Source organism: Caretta caretta, chromosome 3 (assembly GCF_965140235.1).
Source record: "Caretta caretta isolate rCarCar2 chromosome 3, rCarCar1.hap1, whole genome shotgun sequence".
Lineage (NCBI taxonomy): Eukaryota > Metazoa > Chordata > Testudines > Cheloniidae > Caretta > Caretta caretta.
The window spans coordinates 106437291-106454563 of NC_134208.1; the positions used below are offsets into that span (position 1 = coordinate 106437291).

The 17273-nt window shown below is 41.3% G+C and overlaps 1 protein-coding gene across 5 annotated transcripts in view; it reads left to right on the forward strand.

Annotated features, from left to right (window-relative positions):
- Nucleotides 1-17273, forward strand: part of ARFGEF3 (ARFGEF family member 3) — a 125706-nt gene that overhangs the window by 66477 nt on the left and 41956 nt on the right. For 2 of the 5 annotated variants that reach the window (XM_048844413.2, XM_048844416.2), the window contains 7 exons: nucleotides 327-431; nucleotides 3179-3503; nucleotides 6997-7109; nucleotides 7965-8875; nucleotides 12030-12113; nucleotides 13123-13289; nucleotides 14317-14482. In XM_048844413.2, the coding sequence (XP_048700370.2) occupies nucleotides 327-431; nucleotides 3179-3503; nucleotides 6997-7109; nucleotides 7965-8875; nucleotides 12030-12113; nucleotides 13123-13289; nucleotides 14317-14482 (1871 nt within the window). The remainder of the gene's footprint in view (nucleotides 1-326; nucleotides 432-3178; nucleotides 3504-6996; nucleotides 7110-7964; nucleotides 8876-12029; nucleotides 12114-13122; nucleotides 13290-14316; nucleotides 14483-17273) is intronic. The other 3 variants (XM_075126774.1, XM_048844414.2, XM_048844415.2) reach the window with 3 other exon arrangements.

Genomic DNA, 17273 nt, shown 5'->3' on the forward strand with positions numbered 1-17273 from the left:
TTTTTCTTTTCTTTTTTTTTAAGAGGACTTTTATTCCTCATTTCCTCGTCGTGAAATGGGACGAGCTAATCAACCTGTTGTTTTCTCTACTGCCTGCTTTTACTGAATGTCATTAAGTGCAAAGCAAATGGGATGCTAAAGAGGATCACACATTTGAAATCCATACCATTTTCAGGCAGATGCAAAATAACACTGCTATAAATTACAGAATAACATGCAGGTGAACTAATGCAGTTCTCCAAACAGAATAATAATAATGATGATGATAAAGTCTTAAAAATATTTGTTTTCATCGTTTTTGAACATTCTTTGTTTCTGTTTGTCAGTGAAAATCAGCAACTGCAGCTTCTCTACCTGGAATGTATTCTCTCAATGCTAAATAGTTCCTCTCCCAGTATGCACAATCACAGAGGATTCACTGACCTTATTTGGTGAGTACATATGTTTTGCACCTTCCTATGAAGAGAACTGGAGTTCAGATTTCCACCAATTAAATGTTTGGGGGTGAGGTTGGGGACCACCTGAGCAAACATAACACCCCCCCCCACACACACACACACACACGCACCAGATTTGACATTATAGAAGCCATGCCCAGCCCTCACTGGAAAGCTCATCATTAACACTTTGTTGGGTAATACAGGTTGCTGAGCACTGGGTCCCAGCTATAGGAGACCCTATAGTAAATCTCATCATTATCATGGAATCCCAGTTATTTAGGCCTTGACAGGAATTCATTGATCACTTTGTGTATCTTTTTGCAACAGTGCAGGATTGAACTCTGCACTCCACATACAAGTTTTATTTAAATTCGGCCGGAAGCGACTGGGCTCAGGAGTGGTACTTATGTAATAGGGAATAATCATTTGCAACACTAACTGAGTTACTGACCTGTGTTATGCAGGAGGGCAGATTAGATGATCCTAATTGTCCCTTCTGGCCTAAAAATCCAAGTCTAGTATATTCTTGAAGCCTCCAGGTTGATACCACCAAGATCCATTTTATCAAGTTATTCCCCTGTCTAATGGACCTTACTGCAAGGTCCCCTCTTTTCAATTTCAGGCCATTAACTATTTTACTATATGGTGTGCCATCTGCTCAGATCACCTGAACTAATCCTTACCCCACTTTCTGACTGTGGCAATGCCCCTCTATACTATTTAGATGTTTGGCTCCCAAGAATGGTGTTAGAAATAAGGGAAAAGTGTAATTAACACACAGTCTACCAGAGTCTGCGAAGCGCAGCAATGTCCAACCTGTGGCCTGCGAGGCTCTAAATCTCCCTTGGGGATGACTGTGTTGAGAAGCAAATGTGTATGTGCTTGTGAATTGAAAATGTGTTCCATGAGCTTACTGCACCCTGTGATTTTTAAATAGAAGTGTTTGAATCAAACCCACCTCTGTGGGGAAAAGGTAGGGGCATGGCTTTTCCAGCTCCCTTCCACCACTTCTTCTGCAGCCCTAGGCACGGCTCTGGCAAGAGCCAGGGAAGTTCTAAATAGCAGCTGTCGCTTCCCCAATGCAGATGTTCAACGGCTACCCTGAGGACCACCTACTGCATCACAGGGTTGGAAGGACAGAGTACTTCTGGCTACTCCATAGCCTGCTCACTTGAGTGTTGGAGCCCTGCCATGAACAGGGTGGGAGCTTTCCTGGTGCTGTACAAGCCTAAGAGAGCGCCTAGCATGCGCATGTACACATACAAACCCAGGAGAGGGGAGAAGGAGCTGAGAACCTACAACTGGTTACAGCTTCCTGATTCTCTGCCCCAGTCCTGTCACAGGTTAAAGCAGGCTGATGACTACGCTAACTTGTCCCGGCTGCTGTACGGTCCATCGGGGACCATGTGCCAGCTGGGAATAGCCAGAGTGCAGTTCCAGCCACCCTTCCCTCTGCACCCCCGACATGCCCTCTGTGCCAGACGGTGAAGAGAGAGAGGCACAGGAGTCAGCTGTACTAGCTCTATGCCCATAGGGGACTTTCTCACCCTAGGGGAATCCCCAGCTGGGGGCTTGCTTGTGGTTTCTGCTCCTTTACTCCTTTTGGCCCTCAGGCTGAAAAGATTGGACAGCAAGAGTGTAGAGCTTCTTAATTTGTTAGTCTCTAAGGTGCCAAAAGTATTCCTGTTCTTTTTGCAGATACAGACTAACACAGCTGCTACTCTGAAAACAGTCAGCTAGAGAAAGAAGACAGTAGAGGGTAGATAATCCTCCCCATTACAGATATGTGCAGTATTTATGTGCACCTGGTACTGAGGGCTAGAAGGCAACACTTTTAGTACGATGGCTGTGATGGATTGCAAAGAAGTGAGTCCTTAGAGAGAGGCTGGGGATGGGAATAACCAGTGTGTCTCAGAAAAATATACCATATCTGGTGCTGAAAAGTATGATACATGCTTACGGTGTGGCAGTGTGGCACCTAATTACATCAAGTAGCGTCAAATGGCCCTTCCCATTGTGTGCTGTATCTATATTGTGTAATAGGTTTGGATCAGAGATTTAAGAAAGTAGCATAAATATGTTGCTTTAAGCTATTAATTCTCTGTGATTATTTAAAAACAGTCATTAAAAGGGACTTGAATGGCAATGGGATACATACAGTCGCTTTCGTTCTGGGTCACTGGTTTGAATCCAGCCTTGGCTGGCACTGGGCTAAAAGTCTTTACCAAGTCTTTATAATCCTGGACGAGTTCTCCCTGGATCCCATGTGCCCTTAAGGTGGCTGGGGCTGGATAGAGGCTCTCTCGCGTAACCAAATAATGGATCACCTGATGTGGGATTTGGAGCCACAGAGGAGAGTCACCTGATGGAGGGGGGGCTAGAATTTTATCAAAGAAAGGCTCTTTTAACAGCTGTTTCGGTGGGAGATCAGACCATGAGAGGACTGACCAAAACCCAAAGGGCTCAGAGTGGTGAGGACGCAGAGAGGGTTTCGCATGCAGGTTTTGTCTGTGAGTAAAGTGTGATGGATTTCAAAACTCCTTTACAAAGTCTGTATGTCCCTGGCTTTCGTTGTCACGTGGTCCCTGAAAAAACAACAAAACCTGCATGCAAAACAGCTCCAGAGATACAGGAGAGTTGAGGTGTAGGGGTTGAAAAGGGTTGTAGGCTATTGTAAAGTTGTTTCTGGGAGATTTTATTTTTCCTATTTCCACCTGTTCCTTTTTCTCTTTCCCCAGGAAGCAATTGTGTCCAGCCCTTGTAGTTATCCTGGGAAATCCAATCCATGACAAAACAATCACCTCTGCCCACAGTAGCATCTGTCTCGAGGCCGATTCACCCTCCTCAGGGGTCGCTGATCATGGCCGAGGGTCAGGTTGCTCCTCCACAGCACCCGCCCTCAGTGGCCCTGTTGCTCGGACCATATATTACATTGCAGCAGAACTGGTTCGATTGGTTGGGTCAGTAGAATCCATGAAACCTGTGCTCCAGTCACTCTATCACCGTATGCTGCTGTATCCCCCACCCCAGCACCGAGTGGAGGCCATCAAGATCATGAAAGAGGTAAGAAAATTGAGACATGAATTCAAACAAAGTGCAGTGGAAGTAAACACTTGCTAATTGTTAAATTATAGTGAGGAGTGTGTAGACGTCCAGTATATGAGAGAGCCATGTGGACATAAAAATAATCCTCTCTGATCAGAGCTGTTACAGTCAAGGCTACTTTGTCAAATATATTTAGGCTGACCAACACTTAATACTCCTTTCTGATCATATTTGCCTCAAATCATACCAGCTGCCTTGGCAACACTGGAATTATTTGTGCTGTATTACTCTGTTGGGAGCAGGTCTTATGACTGAGGCATGACAGCCCTGATGGGTGATAGCAAGTAAAATTATTCTGTTCCCAAGTTCTCTGGCATCTTTTTCCACTCTCTTCTCTTGCTAAAAAGAGGCAGTCAGCCTGGCACTGTAATATTCAGAAAGCCAAGATGGATATATCTTTTGATTCAGTGCCAGGTTTTTGAGGTGCAATAGGAAAGCTACGAGGTAGCTATCAGCTTCTTGCAGAGCTATGCCAACTCCAGTCATTTCTCTAACCACTCTGGAAAGCATCTCAGGACCATAGACACTAGAACAGGAACATAAGAATGGCCATTCTGGGTCAGACCAATGGTCCATCTAACCGAGTGCTCTCCCCTTGGGGGTTCCAGGACTAGCTGCTCCAAGAAGCAATCATTTACAGAGTCTAGACATTTTATATCTGCATCTTCTCCTGACGTGACACATACCCAGTCAATATGAGGATGGTTGAAATCCCCCATTATTATTGTACTTTCTATTTTTGTATCCTCTCTCATCTCCCAGAGCATTTTCACCATCCTGGTCGGGTGGTCGGTAGTACATTTCTACTGCTATATCCTTATTATTCAATCATAGAAGTACTATCCATAGAGATTATATGATACAGTTTGATTAATTTAAGATTTTTACTGTACTTGATTCTATGTTTTCTTTCACATATAGTGCCACTCCCCCACCAGCATGACTTACTCTGTCATTCCTATATACTTTGTACCGTGGTATTACTGTGTCCCATTGATTATCATTATTCCACCAAGTTATTGTGATGCCTACTATATCAATATCCTCATTTAATACCAGGCACTTAAGTTCACCCATCTTAGTATTTAGACTTTTAGCATTTGTATACAAGCACTTATAACATTTGTCACTATTTAGCTGCCATTTTGTGATATAACTGAATGGTACTCTTTTTCATTTGACTGTTCTCTTCTTTATCAACTTCTATCCTCTTCTCTTTTCTAGAGAATCCCCGTTAATAGATCTTCCCTTAAGAGATGTCTCTGTCTGGATCATGTACTCCTCCACACCTGGCAGTTTTCCCTAGCCCTTAGCTTAAAAACTTCTCTATGACCGTTTTAATTTTACATGCCAGTAATCTAGTTCCATTTTGGTTGACGTGGAGCCCATCCTTCCTGGATAGACTCCTCCTTTCCCATAAAGGTTCCCCAGTTCCTAATAAACCTAAACCCCTCCTCCATACACCATCGTCTCATCCATGCGTTGAGACCCTGCAGTTCTGCCTGTCTAACTGGCCCAGTGGATGGAACAGGAAGCGTTTCAGAGAATGCTACCATGGCAGTCCTGGACATCAATCTCTTACCTAGCAGCCTCAATTTGGGCTCCAGGACGTCTCTCCTACCTTTCCCTATGTCATTTGTACCTATGTGTACCACAACCTCTGGCTCCTCCCCAATACTGCACATAAGCCTGTCTAGATGTCTCAAGAGACCCACAACCATCACATCCAGCACGCAATTCACCATGCCATTCTCCTGATCATCATAAACCCAGCTATCTGTATTTCTAATGATTGAATCCCGCATTACTATTACCTGTCTCTTCCTAATAACTGGGAGAGCCACCAAGAATCAAAAAACTTCCATGGAGCTTCTTTGAGCTGTTGTTTAACTCCATGGAGCACCTTTGCTGGAATTGCACTTTGCTCTTTACTTTACAGTCTCCTTCACCTGTTGCATAACAACAGTCTCTACCTACATTATAGTTAAAAACAATATAATACATTTCACCCTGAGGGCACTTTTATAGCTTAAGCACACAAAAAACAGGTTGTGTAGGAGTGAAGTCTTTCTAAACAGAACATACACAGTCACTAGGTTAGTCTTCAACTCATTGCCGTTCTGTGTGTTTGCCTTTCTTTGTGATTTAAATAACAACAAAATGTAAACCTCAACCTAAGCTTTTCCTGGGGCTTTGAATTATTGTTAAGATTTTATAACAGGCTCACCATTCCCAAACACCTCCTTGTGGCCTTTCGGATGGCCCTCTGACCGGGTTCCCTAGAAGCCCAAATAATGCCCATTATTGATTATAACTCGCAAATTCTCCACTCAATCATATTCCGCCCCTCTTGGAGGGGTAGAGGCATGTCTCTTCAGTCACGGTCTCTACACCGAAGGATGACAAACAAAGAATATCATAAACTCTCTCACCCCTGCGGCCTTATGACTTCAGTCTTCCTTCCTGTTCCTCTTGTTCCTTCATTCTATTCTCAGGACACTGACTCACAGGGCCACCACCCTTGAGTGTTGCTCCTTCCCAGGAACTAATCCATCCCTGTGGCTTTCCAAAATCCCCTTATTTCTGGCTCTAGACAGCTACTTCTCCTCCCTAGGACCATCTCTCCTTGACTACCCTCAACTCCCTGTTTTAACTTCCTCTGTCAGCCTACCACACCCTCTCCAGATGTACCAAATTAGGTCAATCACCTCCCCAAGTGTTCATTAGCTCCCTTTCCTAGGCAGATTTTCTTTACCAGCCGCACCCTAGGTAATGGACCAAATCTCCTTAAAGGGCCCAGTCAACCTGTAACAGGGTTCTTCAGGTCTGACACGTGTCCCATCCTCTTGTTCCCTCTCCCCAGAGAGGCACACTACCTCCACTTTTATCTCCTGATTGGAGTTAACAAGAGCCACCAGCTACCACTATGAATCAGCAGAAATTCTGCATTTTTATGGAAGATCCTAGCACCTAACAACTAGGTGACTCAGCAGAAGATCTCCTCCCGTACCCCCCAACCCCCCAAATCTTGCGCTCCCTGTGCAGGATCCTCAATCTGTTATACTGTCAAAGATGTTTGCTTTATGATTAATCTTTGAATTGTCTCCTATGCAGTTTCTCTGCATTTACTTTTTGTCTATACAAAAGTACAAAATGAAATGTGAAATGTCAGTATTTTTAAAGCATTGTAAAGCATTCTGTATTTGATTCATAGTTCAATGTATGCAGTTTCCCCATGTCTTCCTCTTTGTTTAAAAAGAAAAGAGAGAAAGAAATGTAGCCTTAATAAATGAAATAAGATATATTTTTCTTTGATGTGACCCGTCCTTTGACAGTGTTAATAGCTCAGCTCCTCCTTGATCCGGATTACTCTATAGAACAAAGACTCATTTATTTGAGCAGCATACTGTTTAGATAACCCTTGGGTAACTTGGATTTTCTTTTCTTTTAGATACTAGGTAGTCCACAACGGCTCCGTGATTTGGCAGGACCCTGCTCCTCTGAATCAGAATCCAGAAAGAGATCAATCTCGAAAAGGAAGTCCCATCTGGATCTTCTCAAACTGTATGCTTTATTTCCTTCTTTAGCATCTTCTCTTTTAGGTGTACACACTTGCGACAGTTGAGTAGCTACTGAAAAACCACCCTACCATGAACGTACACAAATGAGAACCATGTAAACTTCACTAGCATTTCTAACTAGGGAGGAACAGAGCTGTGAAAATGGAGGAGGAATAAAATGTAGTAAAAATTAGTTTCGTAGGACCAAATTTTCAAAGGTGTTTATGTAACTAAAGATACAGATAGTCACCTAGTGGAATTTTTTAAAACACCAAAGCACGTTAGGACCTAACTCCACTAAAATCCTAAATCCACCTAAATCCCTTTGAAAATCTGGCCATTAGGTCCTGACCCTGAAAAAAAAATGCACATGCTTAACTTTAAGCATGAGTAGTTCCATTAGATGTTAATGGGGCTGCTCACAAAATTAAAGTTAAGCACATACATAAGTGTTGCAGGATCAGGGCCTACAACAGGCCATTGTAGCTCTGAATACACAAGAAGAGCAGATCTGTTGTGTTAGAAGGTATCGTTTTGTATGGGTGCTTTTAAAAATAGAGATTCACTTTACATAATTTTAGTTTTAGATCTCTTGATTTGCCATTTTAAAATTGAAGTTAATTATTTGGGATATTAACTTTTTAGTATTTATTTATATATTTTTAAATTCAAGGTCACCTTTAAAGGAACATCAAAGTGGTAATTTGCCATGAACAGTCTTGAGCAGGACTATTCCACTGTCCTATTTTTCTGCTTATTATGAAAATTCATTATGTATGTTAGCAATATCAGTTTATTCTGGGAATCTGGTTAATCAACTAGAATAAACTTCATTTATTTTTTTATTTTGAAATTGTAGTATCATGGATGGGATGACTGAAGCTTGCATAAAAGGTGGTATTGAAGCATGTTATGCCTCCGTTTCTTGTGTCTGTGCCCTGCTCGGAGCATTAGATGAACTAAGCCAAGGGAAAGGCCTTAATGAGGAACAGGTCCACCTGCTACTCCGACGCCTGGAAGAATTGAGGGATGGGGCTGAGACAAGCCGAGACTCCATGGAGATCAACGATGCTGACTTTAGGTGGCAAAGGCGCATCCTGTCATCGGAACGTACCTCCTGGGAATCGAGAAATGAGAAAAGTCCTGACATTAGCATTAGTGTTACCACAGATACTGGTCAAACCACTTTGGAGGGAGATATGGGGCAGACTACTCCGGAGGATAATCCTGAAGATCAAAAAAACTCTCTGCAGTCTCCAGCTGGCCAAGACTTTAAAGAGATTGAGTGTAAAGAGCCAGAGTTGGAAACAACAGAGCAGCCAGATGTGGTTCAAAGGAGTCACACCATTGTTTATCCAGATATAACTAATTTCCTGTCGGTTGATTGCAGGACACGGTCCTATGGATCCAGATATAGTGAAAGTAACTTCAGCGTTGATGACCAAGATATTTCGAGGACTGAATTTGACTCGTGTGATCAATATTCCATGGCAGCAGAGAAAGACTCTGGGAGGTCAGATGTCTCCGATATAGGGTCTGATAACTGTTCCCTGGCTGACGAAGAGCAGACCCCAAGGGACTGTCCAGGTCATAGGTCCTTGCGTACTGCTGCTCTCTCTTTGAAATTATTGAAGAACCAAGAAGCAGACCAGCACAGTGCCCAGCTGTTTGTACAGTCCCTTGAAGCCCTTCTTCCTCGGCTTATAACACTCCATAGTATAGAGGAGGTGGATTCAGCGCTCCAGAATTTTTCATCGACCTTCTGCTCAGGTTTGAAAGCAGATATTTACTATGCAATCAACATGCAGTATGTTTGAAGAGACTCTCTTCTAATAAGCAATCATAAAACACTTCTAGAATAGGCAGGCTGATGGTGTACCAAGCATATAAATGTTCCTTTAAACAAACTATTTTTCTTTGGAGTGAAACAAAATTATCCAAAATTTAATGAAGTCAGTGGGAGTCTTTCCATTGATTTTTAATAGATGGGTCCTAAATCAATAAAGGGAGGAGATAAACGTTGATGTGGTAGCTAAGTTTCCTGTTATATTGTACTGTACATCAAAAGAGCAGAGTGGGGTAAAACAACCTCTTCTGAGTAAGGAGAGTTTTGAATAGGGATAAAAGGGGCATGAACCCATCTCCTGTTTTAAAAACTGATTAAATATAGCTTGCAATGCACCTGCATTAGTATTAACAATTCAAAACCTCACAAAGAAGAAACCAAAGGTCTCACAGTAGTGAATTTTAAAAAGGGCATCTGTTCCTATTACTACTCAATATGTCACCTAAACAGACTCTCATCCCACAGCAAGTGCAAAATAGTCAAGGGCATGGGCATTAGAAGAGGTCAGATAGTTACACTTAACTTTTCAGGGTGAGGATCTTTGGGAGTTTGATCTTTGCAAATTAAACAAAAGATGACCAAGCGAAGGCTGAGTTTCTGTTGAAAATATACTTTAGGCTAGTATAAATATTTTCTATTTGTAAAGAGATTTCTTTATCCTGACAATGAGCCAACATACAAATGTTCATTAAAATATATATTTCTCTGTTTCTTAACTGATTTCACCACAACAACCTTTACCCTTGGTCCTCTTTTTCATTCATTTATTTATTCATTCAGTCAGTCAGTCTCTCTTGCACACACAAACTCAGAAATGATGCATTATATATCCTTAGCCCAAAGAACCTCACCCAATAATTTCTGCATCAAGCCCATACTTTCTGTTTGAGCTATAGAATCTCTTTTTTAGAAAGATATCTGGTCTTGACTTAGACTGCAAGTCATGGAGAATCCACCACACCCATAGCTAAGCTATCATGGTGGTTAATTACTCTCACTGTTAAAAAAAAATTCACCTTATTTCTAGTCTGATTTGGCCAAATATTAAAAAACAAAACAAAAAAACCCCACTCAACAAGTCACAAAAAGCTCCCAAGTGTTTTTTATGTGGGAAGAAGTATCCTAATATTTTCATGGATCCATGGTTGCATATTAGCAAGGAAAGTTGTTGTGTCCTCCCAACATCTGTGTGCAAGTCTCAGTTGATGATTCAGTGTTTAAAAGATCTGTTGCTGTTTTCTTTGTGAAGGACACAGGTGGAAAGCTTAGCTTCCGTAAAGAACCCCGTTACTAAGCAAAAGATCTGACCGATAGCTACAGTTACATACAGTTAAATCCATTAAGTGTGGATGTTAACAAGCTAACTTGTGAATTTTCAGTAAATCAGTGTTTCTACACAGAGAACCCCCATCCTACCTGCTTTGTTTCATTCATATTTTTTATTTTGCACTGGAACAATGCAATACAGTATTATTTATAATAGTGTCTTTCATACCAGCTATGTCCCAAAATACTTATACAATTATAGAATTGAAAAACAGCTGAGAGCATGAATTTGTGAGGTATAGAGAAGGTAGTACTGGTGTGTTTTCAGATGAGATTTGAAAAAAAAAGATGTAAAGTCAGCCAGGTAGAGAGATACAAGAAAGGTAAGAGTCAGAAATATGTCATTGGGAAATCTTATGATTGCAATTTTAATCTTTTTTTCCCCCCAGAAAAATCTTTCCCTATTTGTTGCTGGATCAAAACAGCGACAACAAAAACTAATAGCACTAAGTTGGGTGCTTGTTTATACAGTATAATTTAATACTTGATTAGCAAAAAGCTCTCGTCACACAATCTTGATTTAAGCAAAATATTAAATCTCTGTGGTATGACTTCTGTGACCTGTCTACACAATTAAATGAATTGTTGTCCACGTCCAGATAATGCGTTAGTTTGTTATGGGTGAAGCTCTTTTTATAATTTAAAATTAGTGACCAATATTCCTTAAACGCAGACACAGCTATTTTCAGAACGGTACCAAGGAGTTAATTGTATCAAAGGAGACCTTGTTTGGATAATCAAGCAGCAATGTTCCCTCTAATTTTTGAGAAGCCATATGCGCAAAAAATTTCATCTGTGCAGATTTCTGTGTGCCCGGTATTTCGCCGTGTGCTCGGGGTTTAGGATTTGTGTGCACGCACTCACGCGCACAGCTTAGAGGGAACAGTGTCAAGCAGGATGGTTAGCACAGCTTATCAGTCATCTATCATATTCTGTTAGTGGCAGGGTTTTATGGTGTTTATGCCTTGCAAATAGTTCATGAATGCAGGCCTACACATTAGCTGCTAGTTTCCTTTTTGAGGCTGAGCATCTGCTCAGTCCATTAAATGTATGTGAGGGAACTGCCACTTTCCCATGTTGTAGAGGAATCAGTAACTCTGGGGGCCAGATTTTCAAACACTTTGGGCACACAAATGCATACCTAATTTGCATGCATGCTTAGCCATTTTCATTTGCAATTTTGCAAATTATTGCACTTTTAATTGCAGTTACTGTGCACATCGGTTTGGTGTGCAATTTTGTGTGCATTTTATATGCAAAATTTTATGCTATTGTCCATAGCAATAATTGTCCATATTTTCTTTAAAATATCTCTTCAATGCCTTATTCTTCTTTCATGTATCTATGTATCTTTTATAAGCTGACCTTCAGTAGCAAATCGATATATTGTAGCTGCAAGTTTCATTATCATAGTCTCAATCCACCAAAGCACTTAAACACACGCTTAACTTTAAACACATGGGTAGTTCCATTGCAATCACTGGGACTACTCATAGACTGAAAGTTAAGCGCACAGTGAAGTGTTTTGCCAAACTGGGGACTATTACAAGACAAGATAAAGATTTCTGCCAGGTGTGACCACAGGAATATCAAACAATCTCCCCCTCACAAGTAATATGGAAATCTTTGTGGACACAATACATGTCCAGTCCCATCACTCCTTTTCTACACACACCACTCCCTTAGACAGTTATTCATTTTTTAGACCCACCCATGAACAATTATTCACTTTCTAAATCCGCCCTCAAACAGTTATTCACCTTATCCACGCCCCCAAAGTGACGTCAATGGAAAGTCCAAGGAAGCAGCAGCACAGAACTTTCAAACCCTCACGAGGCAAGAAAATCATTATTTTTTTTCTGTGTGTGTTTTTTTTTAATGTTATGGTTTATTGAATTTTTTTTTTTAATCTTGTCTAAAATCAGGCATGATCTTTATGGTGGGAGGAGTATTCTCGCAATAAACCACTGGGTAGTTATCAAATGACTCAACTTTGCTGAAACATTTAACCAACCTCAGAAGTTGTTTCTTGTTTCATATCAAATACTCCTCTAGGATGATCATTATCCCTCAATCAATCAATTAATATTCTATAAGTGGAGTTTAACAACAGAGGTGAAGGCCCTAAAATACTGTGGCCATGTATAGTTTAAAAACAAAAACAAGGATTCAGATAAATATTCCAGTTACTTGACTTATGTTTTCCTACCAATAAGTCAACTAACTCACCCGGAAGAACATGTATAGTTCTGTCTAATATCTGCCAGAGAAGAAGGGATCGTGCCATTAAATACACCTGATTTTCAGAGGTACTGAGCAGTCATAGCTTCTGTTGAAGTCAAGTGGAGTTGGGAATGTTTTGCACGACTGAAAAGCAGTTCTTTGTGCTACTTACATGAGCTGTCCAGCATTTGCTGACAATTTGAGGTTAGCACCAAATATTTCTCCCTGTAATTCTAACTTTAGGTCAAAGAGTGGATGATGTTACGGGGCTTGATTCTGCAAGGTGCTGAGCACTTTGCTCCTGATTCCACAAACCATTTAATCATGTGCTTAACGTTAAACATGTCAGATGACCTTTTGAAGTCTTGGACTAGTCATATGGTTAAAATTAAACACATGCTTAAGGACTTTGCTGGTCTAGAATCAGAGTCTTCAGCACCATTCAGGATCAAACGTGAGATGGGAATGGAGAAAAATATTGATTATATTAAATGTTCACGATAGACACATATAATATATATTCGTTACTACTGAAAGGCCTGTCTTTTACTAGAATTAGGTTACGATTGTTCCAGAGCAAAATCTATTTGAAGTGTGAGGGCTCACTCTGCCTTTTCGTTAGATATGATGTTCTCACCAGGATTTGAGGGGAACCCCAATTTCAGCTTCCAGACTCTGATGAATGCAGACAGTATCTACATGGTCTCACACTACACACTTCTCCTCAACCTGAAGTTATCCAACTCTGACTACTACAGGAAGAAACCTGCCCAAGCACCTGTGTTGCTGGTGAGTGAGGAATATAGAACAAACCATGGTGAGAAGTAAAAAGTCCTGTGGGTGGCTGATGATGCAGTATTTATTTTATTTGGAGCAGCTGAAATACGTTCATTTCCTCTCAACCATTTTAGAGTATGCAGAGAAACTAACCCGATACTTTCAAATCATGAAGCTACTATAAACTATTCATTACATTTGACCTAAATTTGCAAATCATTTTTGTTACACACACCCCAAATGCATTTTTTTGATGAATAAACTATTGGCCAAAATAAATTAACCTAGCTCTAGTTGACATAATTTGGGGCAGAAGGGGGGAAACAGTCCTTAACAGTAATGTCAGAGTATTTCGATTCCAGTGACTATCAAAACTAATCGTTGAACATTATGAGTATTTCCCATATGTTTTTTTATCAATTACTATAATTCATCCTTACAGAATGTCCACTGAAGTCTCTAAGGGGTGCATCCCTTGCACCAGGCCTGAACTTGGCCTTGTGTGTCACTGGGAGTTTGGCCTGAGTAAGGACTTCAGGAATGGGCCCTGCCTCAGTAAGGGCTTAGTTGGCCCATGAAGGCAGAGCCTATGTGCCCCATGGAGAGCAGCAGGTGTCATCACATCTCCCTGCACTCAGGTCCTATTCAGCAGGCTGAAGTTGAGGGTGTTTGGCCATGGCCTGCCTCCCACACCCTTTTTGGTCCCGTACAGCCCTGGAGAAGTTTTGAAGGACCAATCCCACCAATTACCTCACCACAGGAACTGTAATTGTGCCTATCTCCTACATGAGCTGCCACAAAGAGAGGGAAAAGCTCCTTGCACCATCTCACTTGCCATTGTCCAGGTGTGTATGTGCCAGGCACAATCTAGTCCTAGGTCAGTTTTTACTCTTACAGAAGGTCCATATCCCCATCCTTTTCCTCCTCATTTCCTCAGCAGTCTGATGCACTCAGAGAGGAGTAGTGGATCTGCTGGCTGAGGCTTACAGTCTGGTGACTGAACGTCATGTTACATTTGGATTTGTATTGTCCTCTGCAGAAGGAGTTTATGAAGCAGGTTCAGGCCAGTGGAGTATTGATGGTGTTCTCTCAGGCATGGGTTGAGGAGCTCTACCATCAGGTACTGGAAAGGAACATCCTAGGAGAGGCTGGTTACTGGGGAAACCCTGAGGAGCACCGTCTTCCGCTCATCACCATGTTGACTGGTTAGTATTATATTACCATGGCCATATGAATACAGTATTATGCTCGTATCAGTACAGATTAACTTCTGAATGCATTCTGCAGATGCCTAAAATATTAAATACTTGAACATTAAGCTTCATTCAGTTACCTGTAGATCAACATGCCATAGTGCTAAAATATGGTGCTCACTAAAGTGCCAGTGGAGAAGAAATTGGATTCAGTTATGGCATGTATCCGGTTGTTTAATCTGGATCAGACACTCTGTATTGAAATCCTGGATCAAATCAAAAGATACCTGACCATATCTTGATTCCCTATGGCCAGTGTGACCAAAAACTGAATAGACTCTGAAAGGATTGTTTTGTTTTGTTTTTTTCTTTTGTTTGTTTTTATGGCAGTGCTGCAAGACCCAACGCAAAGTCATGAACATTGGAAAACATAATTCCAATGATACATTCAAAATGATGGGGTCTAAATTAGTGTGACCACTCAAGAAAAGGGATCTTGTAGTCATTGTAGATGGTTCTCAGCAAACATCTCCTCAGTGTGCAGCGGCAGTCAAAAAAGCTAACGGAATGTTAGGAACCATTGGGAAAGGGATAGAAAACAAGACCGTAAATATCATAATGCCACTACATAAATCCATGGTACGTCTCCACCTTGAATACTGTATCCAGTTCTGATCGCCCATCTCAAAAAAGATATCTTAGAATTGGAAAAGGTACAGAGAAGAGCAACAAAAATGATTAAGGTTTCCATATTAATAGTGATTAAAAAGACTGGGACTGTTCATCTGGGAAAAGAGACGACTAAGGGAGGATATGACAGAGGTCTATAATATTATGAATAGAGTGGAGAGTGTGAATAAGGAAGTGTTGTTTACCCGTTTGCAGAGCACAAGAACAGGTGTCATCCAATTAAATAAATGGGCAGCAGGCTAAGCCTCTGACTGCCAGATGCTGGGACTGGACGACAGGTGATGGATCACTCAATAATTGCCCTGTTCAGTTTGTTCCCCCTGAAGCTTCTGGCCCTGGTCTCTGTTGGAAGATAGGATACTGGGCTAGATGGACCATTGGTCTGACCCAGTATGGCCAGTTTTATATTTCTAATCAGAATCAGGGCTCAATTGTGCTAGGCAATGTAAAAACATGCTGTATAGGAATGTTCACTAACTGGTTTGAATGATCAGAGCATGTTAAAAGTAACTCTGTAGCTTTGTCGGCAACGTTATAGGGACAGATCCTCAGCTGGTGTTGAGCTTGAGGGATTGCCTCCAGCAAATGCTGAAATGATCCTCTTTTGATATCTTGGAATCAATGACCTACTGCTGCCCCAAAAATCTATCAGCAAATATATAAATCTAGGATTTGTGTCCAGAACATAAAGAACATGGTGTGTGCCTTTCAGAAGATTCTCCTTCAGAGTCCCAGAGTGATAAAGATAGAATGTTGTGGGTTAGACTGGGGAAGCAGTGTTCCCTCGTGGATCGAGCAGATGGACTAGACCATAGGAGACCTGGATTCTACTCTTCGCTCTGCCATTGATCTGCTCGGTGACATTGAACAAGTCACATCCCTCCTGGTGCCTCAGCTTCCCCACCAGTAAAATGGGGCAACAACACTGACCGCCTTTGTAAAGCACTATATAAGACCTAAATGTTGCTGCTCCTTAGCAGTTCTGTCCCAAAAAACTGCCTTCTCCATTCATCAGTGTTCATTAATAACTGATTGAAGTCAATGGAGCTATTTCAATTTACGCCAGGGAAGATGTGGCCCACAGTGTTCTATAGTAGCAAGCTGCCATTATTGTTCAAAAAATGTGTAGTTTTGGAAAGAAGTCAAAGGGGTTTTAAAACTTGACCAGCACATGTAGGTAAATACTGATGAATGGGAAAGGAAGCTGTGTAACTGCCTAGGAACAGTGTGGTTCAACACACGAAACTCCTTTGTCACTGCAGGTCTCTCGGGGGGAATCTTTTGAAAAGAGTATTTTATGTTCTGGGCTCACATCCTAGATTTGTATTTTCACAGGCAGATTTTTGGAGCAGCAGTAGGTCACTGGTTTCATGATATCACAGGAATGTAATGTCAGTGTACCCAGGGCTCTGTACAAGCATAAATACTGGGAGTCTGAGCCTGCAGTTTTTCCACTGATTAAACTCTCATTGACTTAGATTGATACTGTGCCAGGGATATGCTGAAATGCTACTGCTGAGACATAACTCTGCTAAGAAGCTAAAAGACCAGAACTCCTCTGACAAACACTTCAGTGCTCCCTTTAATTTCCCTAGAAAGAAAATTTAGGATGAATATTGTGAAAGAGGTGGGGATGCCTGTAATATTTTATCAATATTATACATTCTGTTTCCGTGTTTATGTGCAATATGATTACACAGGGCTCGTACAAGTAGAGGCTTCTTGTATTAAGGAACAATAACTTCAGATAGCCCCATTTACTGGTAGATAAAGGACAGGTGTCATTCATTCTAATGTTTTACCTCCAACAATGCTGAGTTCAGTCGTCCAGCTTGTAATAACGGGGGAAGGGCTGGAACATAAAACTTTTGGGATGGATAAAAAGGCAGCCCCCAAAGGCAGAGACTGCTGGGGACCAGACTGAAACCGAATCCCTAAAGTTTGGAGTGTCTGGGCTAACCTACTAGGCCTACCTAAGCCTATATGTAAGATAGATATGTGTGTACATCTTTCATTGTGTTAAAAACCCTTTTCTCTGGTTATGCTTTGTTCCTACTGTTAAGATTAAACAATACTTCGTTTTGAAAAGGCTGTTTTGGGTCACTGTGTTACC